General features: G+C 42.8%; 1 protein-coding gene across 4 annotated transcripts in view; it reads left to right on the forward strand.

The window, feature by feature from the left end:
- NSMAF (neutral sphingomyelinase activation associated factor) overlaps positions 1-15,835 on the forward strand; it is a 49,408-nt gene extending 33,573 nt beyond the window's left edge. For 3 of the 4 annotated variants that reach the window (XM_066624008.1, XM_066624009.1, XM_066624011.1), the window contains 13 exons: positions 648-779; positions 2,356-2,398; positions 3,979-4,142; positions 4,650-4,758; positions 5,236-5,300; positions 5,763-5,830; positions 7,950-8,017; positions 8,188-8,311; positions 9,880-9,960; positions 10,914-11,064; positions 11,707-11,809; positions 15,030-15,139; positions 15,537-15,835. In XM_066624008.1, the coding sequence (XP_066480105.1) occupies positions 648-779; positions 2,356-2,398; positions 3,979-4,142; positions 4,650-4,758; positions 5,236-5,300; positions 5,763-5,830; positions 7,950-8,017; positions 8,188-8,311; positions 9,880-9,960; positions 10,914-11,064; positions 11,707-11,809; positions 15,030-15,139; positions 15,537-15,631 (1,313 nt within the window). In that variant the 3' untranslated portion in view covers positions 15,632-15,835. The remainder of the gene's footprint in view (positions 1-647; positions 780-2,355; positions 2,399-3,978; positions 4,143-4,649; positions 4,759-5,235; positions 5,301-5,762; positions 5,831-7,949; positions 8,018-8,187; positions 8,312-9,879; positions 9,961-10,913; positions 11,065-11,706; positions 11,810-15,029; positions 15,140-15,536) is intronic. The other variant, XM_066624010.1, reaches the window with a different exon arrangement.
- The last annotated feature ends 325 nt before the right edge of the window (positions 15,836-16,160 follow it).

Below are 16,160 nucleotides of genomic sequence, written 5' to 3' on the forward strand. Positions count from 1 at the left end.
TGAGCTGCCTGGTGTGCGGGGCTGCAGCAGTGCCAAAAATGGCTGCCACCCCATCTTGTGTGCTCCTGGCAGCTGCTTGCAGTTCCTTGGGAGAAGGGGACTTTTGTCTCCTTTCCCCGTGTAAAGTGAGTAGCCCCACAATGAGGCTACTCAATTCACCGCCAACCAAAAGGTTGGTGGTGAAATCAAGAACCTCTGTTTTGGGCAGTGAGCCCAAGACAGAGGCTCTGGATTCACTCCACTGGCCCCGCCTCCCTCCTTCCCTGCCTCTCCCCTCCCCGGAACACCTCCTTCTCGCCTCCCCCCACGCCTCTACTTACCTCTCCACTACTTGGCAGTCCACACAACCACTGAGCGCTGGCACTTCAATGGCCACCCTGCGGTAGCACAGCGCATACCACCATTGGGCTACCACTGGCACTCGCCTGGCAGTAGGCCCGCGAACGTACCTTACGGCATATTTGCAACAGCACATGCTGGCAGTAAACTAGCGTGCACTGTTCAGGATTGGGGCCTTAATTGCATTCTAATTAAAGGTCTTAAGAAGAAACTCATCTTTAGTGGACTCCTTTTCCACTGAATGTTTAAGGGGTGAAAAGGCAACAGACTGGTCTCCCTTAACTAATAAATCTAATCTTTCATCTCAGACGCTAATGATTTCCTTCAGAAGTGTCAAGCTGCTTTAGAAAGCCAATATGTGTCTGAACATCTCCATGAATGGATTGACTTGGTGTTCGGCTATAAGCAGAAAGGGAACGAAGCTATTGCAGCTCAGAATGGTAAATTCTAAACTTCTCTAACTGTTGAGTTGCAGTATTTAAATTTGACCCGTTATGACTTTTTATGTTTCAAAGGGACACCTGTTGCTCAAGAACAGAACATTTCATAGCTTCTATTCTAATTCTATGTTGTTGGCATAATGCAGCAAACACTGAGCTCTTCAAAAACTCGGTGTGTTATTTGAATCTATCTTATTCATAATCAGCAGGACTTAAAGTGCTTATCGTTACTCAGTTGTGAAATTATGTTATAAACAAACTAAGTTTAATTGTTTTGTTAGACTGCAATACAGACATGAAATAAATAAAAGGGGATTTCTGCAGTTTTATATTCAGAAAAGGAACAAGTCTAAGTGTGAAACAGCATAATCTTTCCTAGTCTGTTTAACTTGATGGTTAGCATGTTAAACAACAAAATTGTAATTATCTTGTACTGCAAATTAAACAAAATGGGTTATATCCTAAGGGGGACATGCCTCCTCAGCCTACTTGCTCTTGATGCCCCCTTGAAAAATGGCTGTGGAGGTTCAGGGGCTTCAGAGCAGAATTCTGTGGGATATAGATGATTCTGAGGTTAGTGGGACAGCAGGGGGGATGCTCCCCATTCTTCCACAATGAAAAGGGAAGTTTAGAATACAGCACATCTACTGTGGCAGGAATTCACCTCTGTTGTTTGTTGGGGGTAGGTGGGAAAATAAGAACTTCCTTTTTACTTACACTGGTGTTTGGTGCACGATCATTTCTTTCCAGTGTTTATCATGTTCTAATGGTTGTTGAACTATTACATTTCTGTGTGTCTTCAATTTTTCTGCTTTTTATATTTTGCTATTATATGTGCTGGTAGAGGTATTTTATCCTTTTACAAATCAAAATGATTGCTCCTAGAGGGAAATCAAAATAACTGAGAAACTCAGAAGTTGAACATTAAATGGAACAACTATGGTGAGGAGGAAGTATCAAACGAAACATTAGTAAAGATGCCATCCCACATAAGATTATTTATTTTGTATATCTCGTGCATTTTTCTGCAGTTGGTATTTTACTCATTCAAAAGTTAGTTACGTTTTTAACAGAAGTGTACTGTACAGGAGGAGCCCGTTTCAGTGGATCCCGTATCTGCAGTTTCAGTGAATCCTGTATCCGCAGTTTCAGTGAATCCTGTATCCGCAGTTTCACTTATCTAGGAATCAGGTCCACACACACACACCCCGTGCACCCGCTTTGGAGGTGAGGGAATCTCTGCTCCCCTTGTCTCTGGAGAGTGTTCTAAGCCCCACCAAGGCCATGCACATCTGCTCATGGCCCCTGCAGGCATCAGAATGATTCTTAGAACGAAAAAAATCTATGACTTCCTTTTTTTTTTTTTTTTTGGTAAAATCCTGTCACCTCTGATGGGGGGGCATTCCCTCGTATCCATGGATTCAGCTATCCACAGGGGGTTTCTGGAACTCAACCCCCATGAGTACGGGGGCACACACCTGCATTCATGTTGGAGAAGTTTGGGATATTACAGCAGTGTTGAGAAAGGAATCTAATTTATAACCTCCTTACTTTGTGTTTCTGTTCCCCTTTTCAGTATTTCATCCATTAACATATGAAGGAGGAGTAGATTTGGACAGGTAATTGATTCGCTGGTATTCATGGGTATTCGCTGGTATTCATTGTTCAGAGAGAGCAGGCTTTTCTAGCTTTGGTGAAACTGTGATATTTCTTTGGCTCCACGACCAATTTTGGGGGATAGCAAGCCTTATCCAAGAACCTTGAACTAATAGAGAATTGTATGGTGTTTAATTCCACAAGAAGCCAGCTGGTTTCCAAATACTTAATGGAATGTGCTGGATCACAAAAATGGCTGAATCTATATTCCAGTGCACTGCAAATACGAGGCAGTTAACCAAAAATTGGAAAGTTGCAAGTTCCCTTGTCCTGCAGTAAACAATTATACCAGAAGTCAGTTTGTTCTCTCCTCCTAAGTGGGCCCTCAAATCGCTTATTCTAGTTGTACTTCAGACAATTGCATTTGCTGCCTCTGTTTTGGGTCTATAGGGCGCATTCTTTTTTAATATAATACAAATTATAAATGGGAAGAAGGAAACACGTATGCATGTGTGCAATCATAATTGGATATTTGTATAAATACAAATGTGCACACAAATAGGAAAAATGTGTAGTTCTGATGTAATTATGCTTGTCATCAGAGTATCCTTTAAATCTCAGACGAAAGTGCCTGCCCTTAATTGGTGACTCTAGCAAGCTATTTTCATCTTGAGTAGTAGGGCTGGGGAGGGGGAAAACAACTACTTTGAACGTTGGCTGATTGACAGTTGAAGTAGATAATATTGGGCTAAGAGCCCGATCCTGTGGTCTGCGCTGCGCCTCTGCGGTGCTGACCACAGTTGCAAACGTGCCATAAGGCACATTTCCGGGGCTTACTGCCGTCTCCCACTGGAGCTGGCCAGCTCCGGCCGGTCTCCGTGACCGCTGGGCTGCAGAAGGGGAGATGGGGGCATGTCCGGTGGCGTGGGGGAGGCGTGGCCGGGGGCATGAGGGAGGTGTGTCGGGGGGCAGGGGAGAGGCGGATCCGCGGAGCAGAGCTCCGCAGGATCCAAGGCGCTCGGACAGGGCTGCTCGCCCTACACAAGCACCTTCACTTTAGCGGCAACAAAACAGTTGCCACTAAAGTGAGTAGCCCCATTGTGGGGCTGCTTCCCTTACTCGGGGGAAGGGGACGAACGTCCCCTTCTCCTGAGGAGCCTCCCGTAGTAGCGCGGGAGGCGCTGGATCTGGTGGGAGCCCTCCATGGAGCTGTCGGGTACCGCTGCTCCAGGCAGCTCAGGATTGGGCTACCTGTGGCCCAACTTCTTATAAGGCAGTGTTTTTCAATGTTTGTTCTCCACTGTACCACTTCACACAGTCCACCTATTCAAAGTACCTGGCAACGGCATTGTTGCCTGTTTCTTGAGGGCAGATATGATGGATAAACACCAGTAAGAGGCTCAGGGTGGACGGGAGGGCTCTTCTGAACATGGAAATGCATGCTTTGGAGCTTTGGTCTGTGTCATATTCCCGGTCTGGCTGCTGTCAGCAGGTGTCCAGGGGTCCCGCAAGACGCCACAAGTACCACTGGTTGTGAAACACTGTTATAAGGCAATTTTCGTATCTATATACACTGTGATTTTGTGTGTTTTTTTTCTTGAAGAATTATGGATCCAAATGAGAGGGTGGCTCTGTTGACACAAATCTTAGAGTTTGGACAGACTCCAAAACAGTTGTTTACAATTCCTCATCCTCGGTGGATAAACCCAAACTTCAAAAGTTTGTCTCGAGCATCTAGCCGCAGTGTGTCGATGTCAGAATCTCCAGGTAAAATTTAGAAGAGTTGTAACTGCTGGTAGTGCTAAATATTTCAGCTTATTTGATTTTGTTTTTAACTGAATTACTTTGCCCAAATGACATAAGGGAGCATGACCAATTAAATTGTTTGATTTAAAGTTAGTGATAGGTCAGTTTGCAATGATGTCACTGTGCTTGGGAGGGGCTTATTAGCAGACCTTAATCCGTCACATTAAGGTCTTTCTAATTCTGGACAAATACTGACATTTCTTGGGTAATGGAGCAATTTCTTACAGCACAATTATGTGTTTTTTACTTGGAAGTGTTCCCATTGGAAGTGCTTCTTTGGGCTGATTTGTAATTTGCTTAGAGTAAAACGCAGTGCACAGTTAACTGGGAGTGAGCAGCATTGTATACAAGTACTCTTATTTCTGAGTAGACATGTTTAGGATTTCACTATGATGTCAAATGAGACTCTTCCCTCTCTCCCTGCTTTTTTGACGTTCCTTTCATTTGACATGAACCCTTGCTTATCAGTCTCTCCAAATGAAGAATCTTTTGAAGATCTGACAGAAGAAAGCATAACACTTGCCTGGAACAACATGACCAAACTGAAGATGGAAGAACAACATAAGATCCATAAAGGGTAAGCCCTGTGATTTATGAACAGGGAGGAGTAATACAGTGGGACAAGTAGTATAGTCTAAAACTAGTAATAGCAATCTGAAGCCTTGTTATGCAAAGAATTGTGTAACCTTTCAGATGAGACAGAAATTCTATTGTGTAGAGACAATGATTGAATGTTTTAGACCTTTGAGAAGGTTTACGCCATTATATGAACTACTGTTGGTTGAAACCCATTAGCAGGCCACCCTCTTAGGAAGTTCACATAATTACAATCTGCTCCGAAACTGACAGTAAACATTATTGGGAATAATAGGTAGCTTTTCAACAAAGAAGTTTACCAAGCAGTTTGTACATCCTTCTGTCTCAGGGATGTCATTTAGCTATAGGAGAACCTTAAATCTATTGCTGAAATTATGTACATGAATATTTAAAAGTTAATACTGGAAAGCCTTTCATTGTATGAAAAGTTCTTGTGCAATATTGTTGCATTTTACAGGGCAATTACTGGAATTGCTGTGCCTTCCCATTCCAACCAGTCTTCCATTTTTACTACATCCCAAGGTAGGTGGTCTGAATGCTATTTATGGCCTAATCCTCTGTGGGCTTACCCCCAGCAGAATGCTTGTTCCACTGGTTGTAACTGTCTTGGGGCAGTATTAGAATACGCTCCAGCAACATGCAAAAACACTTGCTTCTTGAGTACTGGTGGGAACACTGGAGCTGCCCCCATGTGCTGGAGGGTCATCAGCCACACGCTTAGGTGGGTAGGATGGTGGGGGAGGCAGGGTGGAGTGGAGTGAGGGTGAATTGGGTCCAGGAAGGGGATGGGTTAGACAGCAGTGGTGGCTGCCAAATCCTAGCCCTCTTCCTGGACCTAATCCCACTGTGTAGGCCCACACAGGCCTACACCAGCAAATTTGCTAGCTCAGATGGGGCTTTTGAATCTTTTTTTTTTTGTTCCAAATAAGTGGAAGTCATTGATACTTTTAGTGCAGTGCTGCTTCTCTCAAAATTTTGCATTAGATTCAACGCTGAAGATGTTTTCTGCAGAATCCAAAACTCTCCAGAGGAGTATATCTTTCTCAAATATGGTCAGTACTTCAGCCCTTTATAATTTTGTGGTTGATTCATTTGCAATTCATTCTTTAAAACAGGGGTGACCAACCTGTGGCATGTGTGCCACTAGTGACAAGTGGACACGTTCTAAGTGGCACACACAATGTCGCCTTATATTTTTGAAAAACATTTAAAAAATAACAAAGAAAGAACTGCAGCAATTTATAGTTTGCTTAATTTCTCTGCTACCCCTGACACAGCATTCCCCCAAGTTTCTAATGCTACAATGGGCACACTCAGGGTGACCACAGCTACTCTGCTTGATTTGTTCTGGTTGGAAAATGGGGAGAAAGGCAAGAAAAGAATGATGGATAGAAGAGAGAGCCAATAGGAGAGATGCTAGTGATCCGCATTCCACTAACTGGTGGGGCACTCACCCAAGAAGGCCGGTATTGGTGGAGCGCTGAAGAGGTCAGGGATGGGCTGTAGAAGGCAGCGGGGGTCAAGCAGGACAGGGCAGAGATAAGCAAAGCCCAGGTGGGGATACAATTTTTAGGAAAATCATCCACAAAAACATTCCAGGTAACATCTTTTGAGGAGAAGAAGGGAGTTGGATTGGGCTGTGCAGAAGGGCAGTGAACATAGATTTCATAGACCTGGAACAAGACCTGCTAGGCCACACAAAAGGTCCATGCTGGCCACCTTTCTGGCCTCATCAGCAGTCAACCAGATGTCTTTAGAAAGCCCCAAATAGGCAACCACACTTGCATGTTTCTTGCTCTGTACCTTCTGGCTCTCAGAGATATACTGCCTTTGAACTTGGAGGCTCTATTTAGCTATTGTGGCAATCACTAAAAGTGATAAGGTGTTGAAAATTATCTACAGTAAAAATGGCACATGGTGTGCTGTGGATTGGCTGCCCCTGCTTTAGAATGACTCTAGCAAGGAAAACCAAAATGCAGTATTGCATGTTTTCCCCTGGTGTGCATGCACACCCAATTTATCATGCACACCCAATTTAAAACACCCAAATGTGGGTTACTTGTCTGTTCTACACAGGCCATTTTTAACTCTAGATTAGGGTGGTAATCATAACTTACCATATATATTCATGAATAAGTCAAGAAATTTAGGTCTTAAAATTGATCCAAAAAACTGGGTCAACTTACACACGTGATAAATCTAGTCATGAACTTGCTCTTAGAGCAATCTGTAGAGCAAAGAAAGGCAGAGATAACCCAGAGAGAGAGAGAGAGAGAGAGAGAGAGAGCGAGAGCATTATACAAGCACCTACCTAGTTTTCTGAGCTGTACACAGTGTTCTGCAACAGCACCAGCCTGGGTAGCTTGAAGGAGGAAATGAACATTTCATTCCATTAACAGCAGAATCAAATACCCCCCCCCCCCCCCGGAATTGCCTCCTTAGAACATCTCCCAAACTCAACTTAACCATGGGTCATAGAAAATGTCTGCATTTTTTTTTCTCCAAACCTGCCCTCAACTTATCTACAAGATCAATTTATACTTGCATATATGCAGGTAGGCCTTTCTAGGCCTTTTGTGAAAGGGTTAACGCCTCTTAAGCTTTAAGATTGTGGCCTTTTCTTAAGGCTGTTTTAAAGCTGTTGCAGCTGTCAATGCAAAACCACCCTATGGCAGCATTTCAAAAACTTGTTGAGCTTTTCTTAATTTCTTAAAATAATCTGGAACCTCTATGCTGTCTATCAACTAACTAATTCACGTTGATACTTGCTTCATGAAGATCATGTTATCTAGAGAAGTTGTTGGCACTCAAGTTTTGCCTGGCCTTTGAATTCTGAGCACTTCATCTGTGCACATAGAACATAATAGATGACAAAATGACTAGTGGATGAGCTCTAATACCAGGAATTTTTGTAGAAATTATTCATAGAAATTATTTATTTCTATTTTTCAAGTATGTACAATGTTTGTATCTTTCAACCATGTGCTGCTTCAACAGGCCCTGAAGGCAGCAGGTTTTTGTAGCTACAAGAGAGCACTTTCAATGTGTTCAGTTTCATGAACTTGTACAATTCAGTTGGTGCTTTGCAGTGAAGTTGACTTTTCTTAATATATGCTAATTTGCTCTTGCATAGCAATCATCAAACTGAAAACTCTCTTCTTTTTGTCATAGGCTTTGTCAACTTGTTTAATCCTACCAGGCAATACTACTGTTGTATGTTCTTCATGGGACAACAATATGTATGTAACTTTCCCCCCGTATCTGATTTTATAGCATTATTTTCGTAATTGTTGGATTAAAGAGATGTCATGGGGGAAAATATTCATCTTTATTTTTCTTTCTGTGTATTAGAAGCCCTAAAATAAACCAATGTTTCTTTCTCTCTCTCTCTCTTTCAAATTTTTGTTAGCTATTTCTACTCAATAGCCTTTGGAAGAAGGCAGGACACTTTAATAGGCCATGATGATGCTGTGAGCAAGATTTACTGGCATAATAATCGATTATATTCTGCATCTTGGGATTCAACTGTAAAAGTAGGTGTGAATTGATTGTGATGAAAGCAGTGGGTGATCTACAGTTGTGCCATATCTTTTCACTTCTTATTGGTCAACCTATAGTTTCCAGAAGGAATTCTGTATGTGACTTCTCAATTTAAGGAGCTCTGTTGCAGTACCAAAATAAGCTGTCCATGAATTTGGGAACAGAAGATAAACAGATCTCTTGCAGATACAGGAGGACTGTACAAGTCCAAATATGAGCCAGCACTATGCCTGAATTAAAATGTGTAACTGCCATGTGGAAGCTCCTTGAAACAACCTCTGTACACTGGCCTGCAATGTTTTTTAGCAAGCTGTACAATGTACCACATTGAGCATCTCCATTTTGTATAGGTTCTCATGCCACTGTGAGGCATTTCTAGTGGAGGGAGTGTGGCAACCCTCTATAAAGTGGGAGTATTAACATGAAAAGTTGCTCTTCATGTAATAGTGGGCTGTTTGAAGTGGCCTCCGTAAGAAGCTGAATTGATTCAAAATGCCTAGTGGGATGGGGGCTGCAGGGGGGAGCTGATTCAGATCCAAATTTTACTCTTTGAAATGAAAAGACATAGAATATGAAGGCATAAAATATTTATTGATGTTGATTTATTCTGACAACCAGCCTTGCATATTAGTGGCTTTATTTACATTTTGCCACATTTTAACCCACAAAAGGGATTTCTTCAACATATTCCTAAAATGGGTCTCTGTTAGGAATTGTATGGCCATACCAGGTTTTTGTAGACAGGTCCTGATTGGAATTGGCACTAGGGGGAGCTTCTCTGTTCCAGTGTTCTTTTCTAATTTTAATTTCGTTCCTCTCCTTTGTCTTATACATTTTTCCCCTCTCCCCCCCAATAAAGATCGGGTGATTAACTAAACATAAAATAGAAATAATGGTCACCCAGATGGATCAGCAGATGAACACATGCTAACTTGCCAGTTCTTGGTCCCAAATATCAAACCTTGGTTAAAAAAAAAAAAAGCTATTATGTTTACCCACAGTTATTTCTGCTTTCCTTTGCAAAGAAACATGTTTGCATTAAATTTGAATTATTTTAAATTGGGTTATTTCTTTGAAAACAAGCTTGTCGTAGCTTAAATTTTACCCCCCAAAAATCAATTTGTTTTCATCACTGAGTTTATTCAACCTGTTTAGATGTAGACTGGACACAAGTACAACCCCTGTACAACCCCTGTAATAGGAAGAAACCCCTGTAATAGGAACAAACTCATCACTGAGTTTATTCAACCTGTTTAGATGTAGACTGGACACAAGTACAACCCTTGTACAACCCCTGTAATAGGAACAAAAAATGTAGTATATTTCCTGTGCTTGCGTTTGTGACATTTGTGAGTCACAAATGACTCACACTTGCGTTTGTGACATTTGTGAGTATTCAGTATTTAGACCAAAGTTTATAAAGAGATCAAAATGTAAAGAGTGAACAAATTGACTTCATCTTTCAGGGAACGTATGAGGTAACATGAATGACTAATGTAGGTTAAAGGCCACTTTGTCATATCCTTGTATATTTAGAGTAGTGTAAATATTTGTATTCTAGGTGTGGCACTGTGTTCCATCAGAACTGGTGGGCACTAGAAAACGTTTTGAACTGCTTACTGAGTTTGAACACGATGTTAGTGTGAGTATATAAATGTGTGTATCTATTATGCCTTTCACATGGTGCTAAAGTTTGTTTCTTTCAATTCAAGCTGCATTATAACCAGATTGGGATGGAGGTGGAGAACTTGTGCGGAGGTTAATTTTAAAGACTAGTATAGCCATAATTTAGGAAGTCAGAATGATAACAGCAGTGTACAAAAATTAAAAAGTGATTATTTCTTACCCTGGAGAGTCTCTAGCCAAATAAATTATGTGGACAAATGGGGTGGACAAAAAATGTTTTGTTATGATGGGACTTGTTTGTATAATGGGACTTGTGACACTTTTTTTTTTTTACTTAGATATGGGCCAAATAGAGCAAAGTATTGAGCTTTTTCTTAGAGTTCTCCATAGGAACAACAAAAACAGACATTGTTCCTGATAGTTTTTGGCAAGCATAGTTGTGTTGGATGTATTTCTGTTCTTGGGCTTGTTTGGCAAATAAAATGCCATCTAGGATAGTTTTTCTTTGTTACCGGCTTACCCAAAGCATTGTGTTGTTTTTTTAACATTTAAAGAGCAATACACAGTGTCTGCATTCTGCAAATGTGCATTAACTGTACCTTACCTCCACTTTGCAAATGCAATGCTTGTAATTTGCTGAGACAAAGTGCATGGTCAGATTACTAAAATATAGATGTGCAATATTATGGGAATATAATAATACTTCCCTTTATCTGTGCCAGGAAGGATAATGGAGTCTTCTTCAGCAGCAAATGTTTTGCTGACAGCATTTAGTACTCTACTCTTAAAGGTATATGTTTTAGGAATGACTTGGCTTTCTCATAGGTTGGTGTTGCCACTGTAACAATCTCTACCAGATGGTCTGAGCTGTACCATCCTCATAATCAGAATCTTGTAGTTGCTTTATTTTTTGAAAATGCTTGTATGAGAGATGAGTAAAGAAATGACACCATGTACTTAATTATTTAGGTAAATACAATCTGTTTGAATGCTGCACATACGCTGCTAGCGTCAGGAACCAAAGAAGGCACCATTAGTATCTGGGATGTTACTACTGCCTCTGTGTTACATCAACTTGCTTGCCATTCAGGGACTGTCTTTGATGCTGCTTTTAGTCCTGGTATGTTGCATTAATGCTGTCTTTTAAAGTACAGGTCTTGAGAGAAAATACTTTACCCTGTGTATTTTAGACAGTTTTCTTCAAACTTGTGTACAGTGGGTCCTCCTTATCTGTGGATTTGAGCATCTGCAGGTGCCAATTCTGCTGCTGGAGGACCCTGGACCTCTTCCCCAACATGACCGGAATTTGCCAGTGTGAACCAGAAGTTACTTCCGGTCATGTCTGGGAGGCCTTTAGAGGAGGCCCTGCATGACTTCCAGAGGGCTGGGCGCACCCAAGGTAAGTTATTGTGGTGCCCCCCCAATTTAATTATGCACAGATTTTGGTATCCGCATGGGGTGGGTGATTTCTGCAGATACTGGGGGCCCACTGTATAATGTAGCAGAATTCTTTCCTATTTTTAAAACCTACACCATGTTCTGTTCATGGGACTTGTATTCATGTGAGTTCTGAACTGGAGCTGAAAGCTGCAACTCTGTGAGCATTGATTAGTGAGAAAGGTCCAATAAATTTAATGGGACCTTCTCTGGAGCAAATTTGCATGGCAGCGTGCTGCTATATGCCATACCAAAGAGGAAAATTCTCGCTCGCTATTCTCATGGGTCAAATTAAATGTGACTGAAAGCTGCTTTTGTTTTATAGATAGCCGGCATCTACTAAGCGCAGGAGAAGATGGCTGCTTTAAAATAACAGATGTGCAAACTGGAATGATGATCTCTTCCATGGCCTCAGAGCACCCACAAAGGTAACACTTCTGGTATGAGAGGTTTTTGGAGTGAGTTCTCAGTTTTTGTTTGTGGAATTACATGTTTAGACGACTACTGATTGGAGTAGCTTGGAGGCACCTGATCCAATGTCATCATTAGACAGGGTCACAATTTGAAAATTAGTGTGTGTGCATTAGAGAACAACACACGCCTGTATATACCGCATACGCCTGTATATTAAACCAAAAATTCCTCACAATTCTGTAGTGGTCGTCTTGCCATATTGCAAGTGGTAGCTTTTGCCTAAGACTCTACTCATAAAGGTTTGGTTGAACCTGAGAGTTAACAGATGAGCTCTTAAATCATACCTCTGACGTACGTGTGTGTGTGTGTGTGTGTGTGTGTGTGTGTGTGTGTGTGTGTGTGTGTGTGTGATGCTCAGACCCTTTGACTGCCATTCCTAACTTAGATAACTAAGGATGCAATCCTAACCCCCAGATTAGGAAGGCACAAATCACTTGTGCCGACCCTGCGGTGTCATGTTGTTCGCCTTGCTGCCCAATAGCCTCCCTGCCTGAGCTGACTGGGTTGATCTTGGATGTTGCATTGAAGGCCCCCCGCCTATTGGTGTTGGGGGACATCAGTGTGCACGCTGAGGCCCCAGAGGTAGGCGCAGCTCAGGATTTCATGGCCGCCATGGCAACCATGAACCCGTCACAAAAGATCACTACCCCAACCCATGAGGCTGGATACGTTAGACCTGATGTTTGTGTCTGGGCAAAGGGATGGTGATCTGGATGTGGAGGAGATCAAGATCACTCCATTGTCATGGACAGATCACTTCCTGGTAAGGTTTAGACTTGTTGTGGCCTCCTGTCTCCGGAGGACCTTATTGTATAATCTGCCCGCAAAGACTGATGGATCTGAATGGTTTCCTGAGCGCTCTGGGAAATTTTCCTGCTGCTAAGGCCACTGTCTCATCTGAGGCTCTGGTTGAACTCTGGAACACAGAGATGGCCAGGGCTGTGGATGAGATTGCTCCTGAGCAGCGTCTCCCAGCTAGTAAAGTCAAAGTGGCTCCTTGGTTTACCGAGGAACTATGAATGATGAAGCAGCAGGGTAGGCGTCTTGAGCAACGGTGGAGGAAGACTCGTGACAGATCCAACCAGACACAGGCTAGGGCCCATTACAGGACCTACTCTGTGGCGATAGTGGCAGTGAAGCATTCCTTCTTCTCTGCCACTATTGCGTCCGCACAAAGCCAGCCAGCAGAACTGTTCCGTGTAGTGCGGGTCTCCTCTATCGGACCCCACCAGTTGATCAGGAGCAGCACATGGGGGTCTGTTGTAACACGTTCACCAGGCATTTTGTGGATAAAATCGCTCAGATTCACCATGAGTTGGACTCCACATTGGCAATGTCGGGGTGATGTCCCCATGGCATCTGTCGGTCCTGGTGTGTGGGATTCTTTTCAGCTTGTGGAACCTCACAATCCTTTGGAGTGTGAGGCTGTCTGCCTGCCTGCTGGACCCGTGTCCAGCTGGGGTCTGGATGAAAGTGAACAAGCTGAAATTAAATTAGGACAAGACAGAAGTCTTGCAGGTGCCGGACTATCGCCTTGCTTTGAATGGGGTTGCACTCCCCCTGAAAGAGCAGGCTTGCAGCTTGGGGGTTATGCTAGACTCACAGCTGTTCCTGGATGCCCAGGGGTCGGCTGTGGCCAGGAGCTTTTTTGCCCAGCTTTGGATGGTGCACCAGCTGCAGCCGTACCTGCCTCAGTCAGAGCTGGCCACGGTGGTCCATGCCATGGTGACATCAAGATTAGACTATTGCTACGTGTTCTATGTGGAGCTGCCCTTGAAGATGGTCTGGAAGTTGCAGCTAGTGCAGAATGCGGCAGCTCGTGTGGTTGCTGGAGGTCAGCAGTTTGATTCTGTCACGTTGCTGCTCCGGTGGCTGTACTGGCTGCCAGTTTGTTTCCAGGCCCAATTCAAGGTGCTGGTTTTGACCTTTAAAGCCCTGAATGGCTTGGGACCAGCGTATTTGAGGGACCGCCTTCTTCCATATAGGCCGGCCTGTCCTCTTCGATCATCAGAGGGGGCCCTGTTGGTTGTGCCGTCATCTAGAGGTTAGGGGGATGGCAGCCAGAAATAGGGCCTTCTCGGTGGTGGCATCTGCATTGTGGAATTCCCTCCCCTTTGAGTTGCGAACAGCCTCCTCTTTATTAACCTTCCAGTGAGGCCTCTAGACTTTTTTTATTTCAGAAGGCCTTTGCCTGATGGAGGGCATGATGGCTGCTTTACAGGAGTAAAACAATTGTTTTACTCCTGTATTTATTGCTGCTGTTTTATTATCTATTTTATCATTTTATTTTATATATTTTATGACTTTTAAATGTTGTTGGCTGCCTTGGGTGCCCTTCAGGGAGAAAGGCGGATTACAAATTAAATAAAAAAACAAGGCGCGTTTGCATTGACTTAAGAGTTGGGGAGGCCAGCACAAGGAGTTGCAATGACCTCTCCATGCCGCATCCAAGCCTGGCATCATGGTCAGATTGCATCAGCTGACACAGGTCTGGGAGGAGTGTGTTCTGGAGCGGGGGGGGGGGAGCAGGAGGCAGGGCCAGGACCCAGCAGTTTTATTATATGCTAGCCCCATTCCTGGGCAGCATGGAGCGACTCCAGCTGCTCTGCTGTGACCTGTACCACCTTTTGAGGTTGTGCAGATCTGAGCAGACCCATTGGAACTACTTTGGCTCTCCCTGAGGTAAGGGGAAATGTTTCCCCTTGCCTCTGGCTGGGCCAGTTGGCCCCAAACTTGCACTGGATGCAGCACATGCCTGCTGGCTTGCCTGCTCCATTGCAAGTTAGGATTGGGCTGCCCAGAGAAATGGCTGTAAACTGCAGTAGTGGGCACCTGAAAATACCAAGGCAGAATCTGGAAACTGCATTTTCCTTTTGCTAGAACCTGAGAAGAGGTAGGTCTTAACAATGATGGGAATTACTACTGTTAAAAATTATACTATTCTATAACTAAAACCAGGCCTTATTAATTTCAGTTAAACAAGCAAATTACCATTTAATGGCGTTTGCCAGCAATATAAGCTTTTATTCTACCAAGTAGTTCAACTAGACCCTGATGTATTTTCCAATGAATATACTGAGCAGAATATTTACTATAAATCTTTGAATTCAGTTGTATTACAGTAGGTGAGTGAGTAAAGGTGCATGATTTTGGTCTACCAAATTATTTTTGCAGATGTTTCAAGTGGGACGGCAATACTGTCTTATCAGGCAGTCAGTCAGGAGAATTGTTTGTTTGGGATATAGTTGGAGGAAAAATAGTAGAAAAAATCCAAGGACATACAGGTGAGTGACATTTTGGGGCTTTAAAAAATGGAAGCCTTTTCAGGTGCCATATAAAATCCTTTAAATGCTAATAGACTAAAAGTGCAACTTCAGAGTAAACTGCTACCTTGTTTGAGTGAGGTTGCAGCCTGTCAACTTGGCAACATACAGTACACAGATCTTATTTCAGGTTTTTCTTGCTAACATGAGTAAGACACAACTCAGCATTTGATTTTTAAGAAATACCAAAGTGCTTGAATCTGTAAAAGGACTAGGTCCTTTAGTAATGTAAATTGCAACTAAGTGGTCAACTTCCAAGAGTGGGATTGTGCTTAGATTTTTTGGATAGGATTTCACTGCACTACAGCAATCTTGTATGTGAAATCATTTTCTGCATCTCTGCTCATGTCTCTTGTAGGTGCTGTAACATGTATCTGGATGAATGAGCAATGTAGCAGTATCATCAGTGGAGGGGAAGATAGACAACTCATGTTCTGGAAACAGCAATACTAAATGCCTCACCCCATATGAACTTTCAACTGTATTTTAACTTAAATTGACTTATCCAAATGTAATAATGCCTGCTGACATGGTTGTATTGAGTGCCTGACTGAAGTCTAAATACAGTGGCAAAAATATGCATGTATATTTGTTACTGCAGTTTGGAATGCTTGCCTGAATATTCAGATGGAAATAAACTTATTTTTTTGTAACTTATGTGCTGAGTTGCAAAATGATGATTTACTTAATCTGTCTTGTTATCCATAAAACTTTCATGGAGGTGAACCAGCTTGGGTATGAGCCAAATCATTTCGATAACTATTCTGTACTTCCTGATTGTCACTCATAGTAGGATTAAACAAGGAGCTACACCTACCACCAGCAGCCTTGAAACAATGTTCTGGTAATTTGTACACTGGTGTACTTGTGGGTGCCTATTAATGCCTATAGTTGGTTATAAGAAAGATGTATATTGGGCACTAGAAAGCATTAACAGAAAATACTTAGGTAATATGGCACAGCTATGGGGGTATAGCAGGGA

This window comes from Tiliqua scincoides, chromosome 4 (genome assembly GCF_035046505.1).
Source record: "Tiliqua scincoides isolate rTilSci1 chromosome 4, rTilSci1.hap2, whole genome shotgun sequence".
Lineage (NCBI taxonomy): Eukaryota > Metazoa > Chordata > Lepidosauria > Squamata > Scincidae > Tiliqua > Tiliqua scincoides.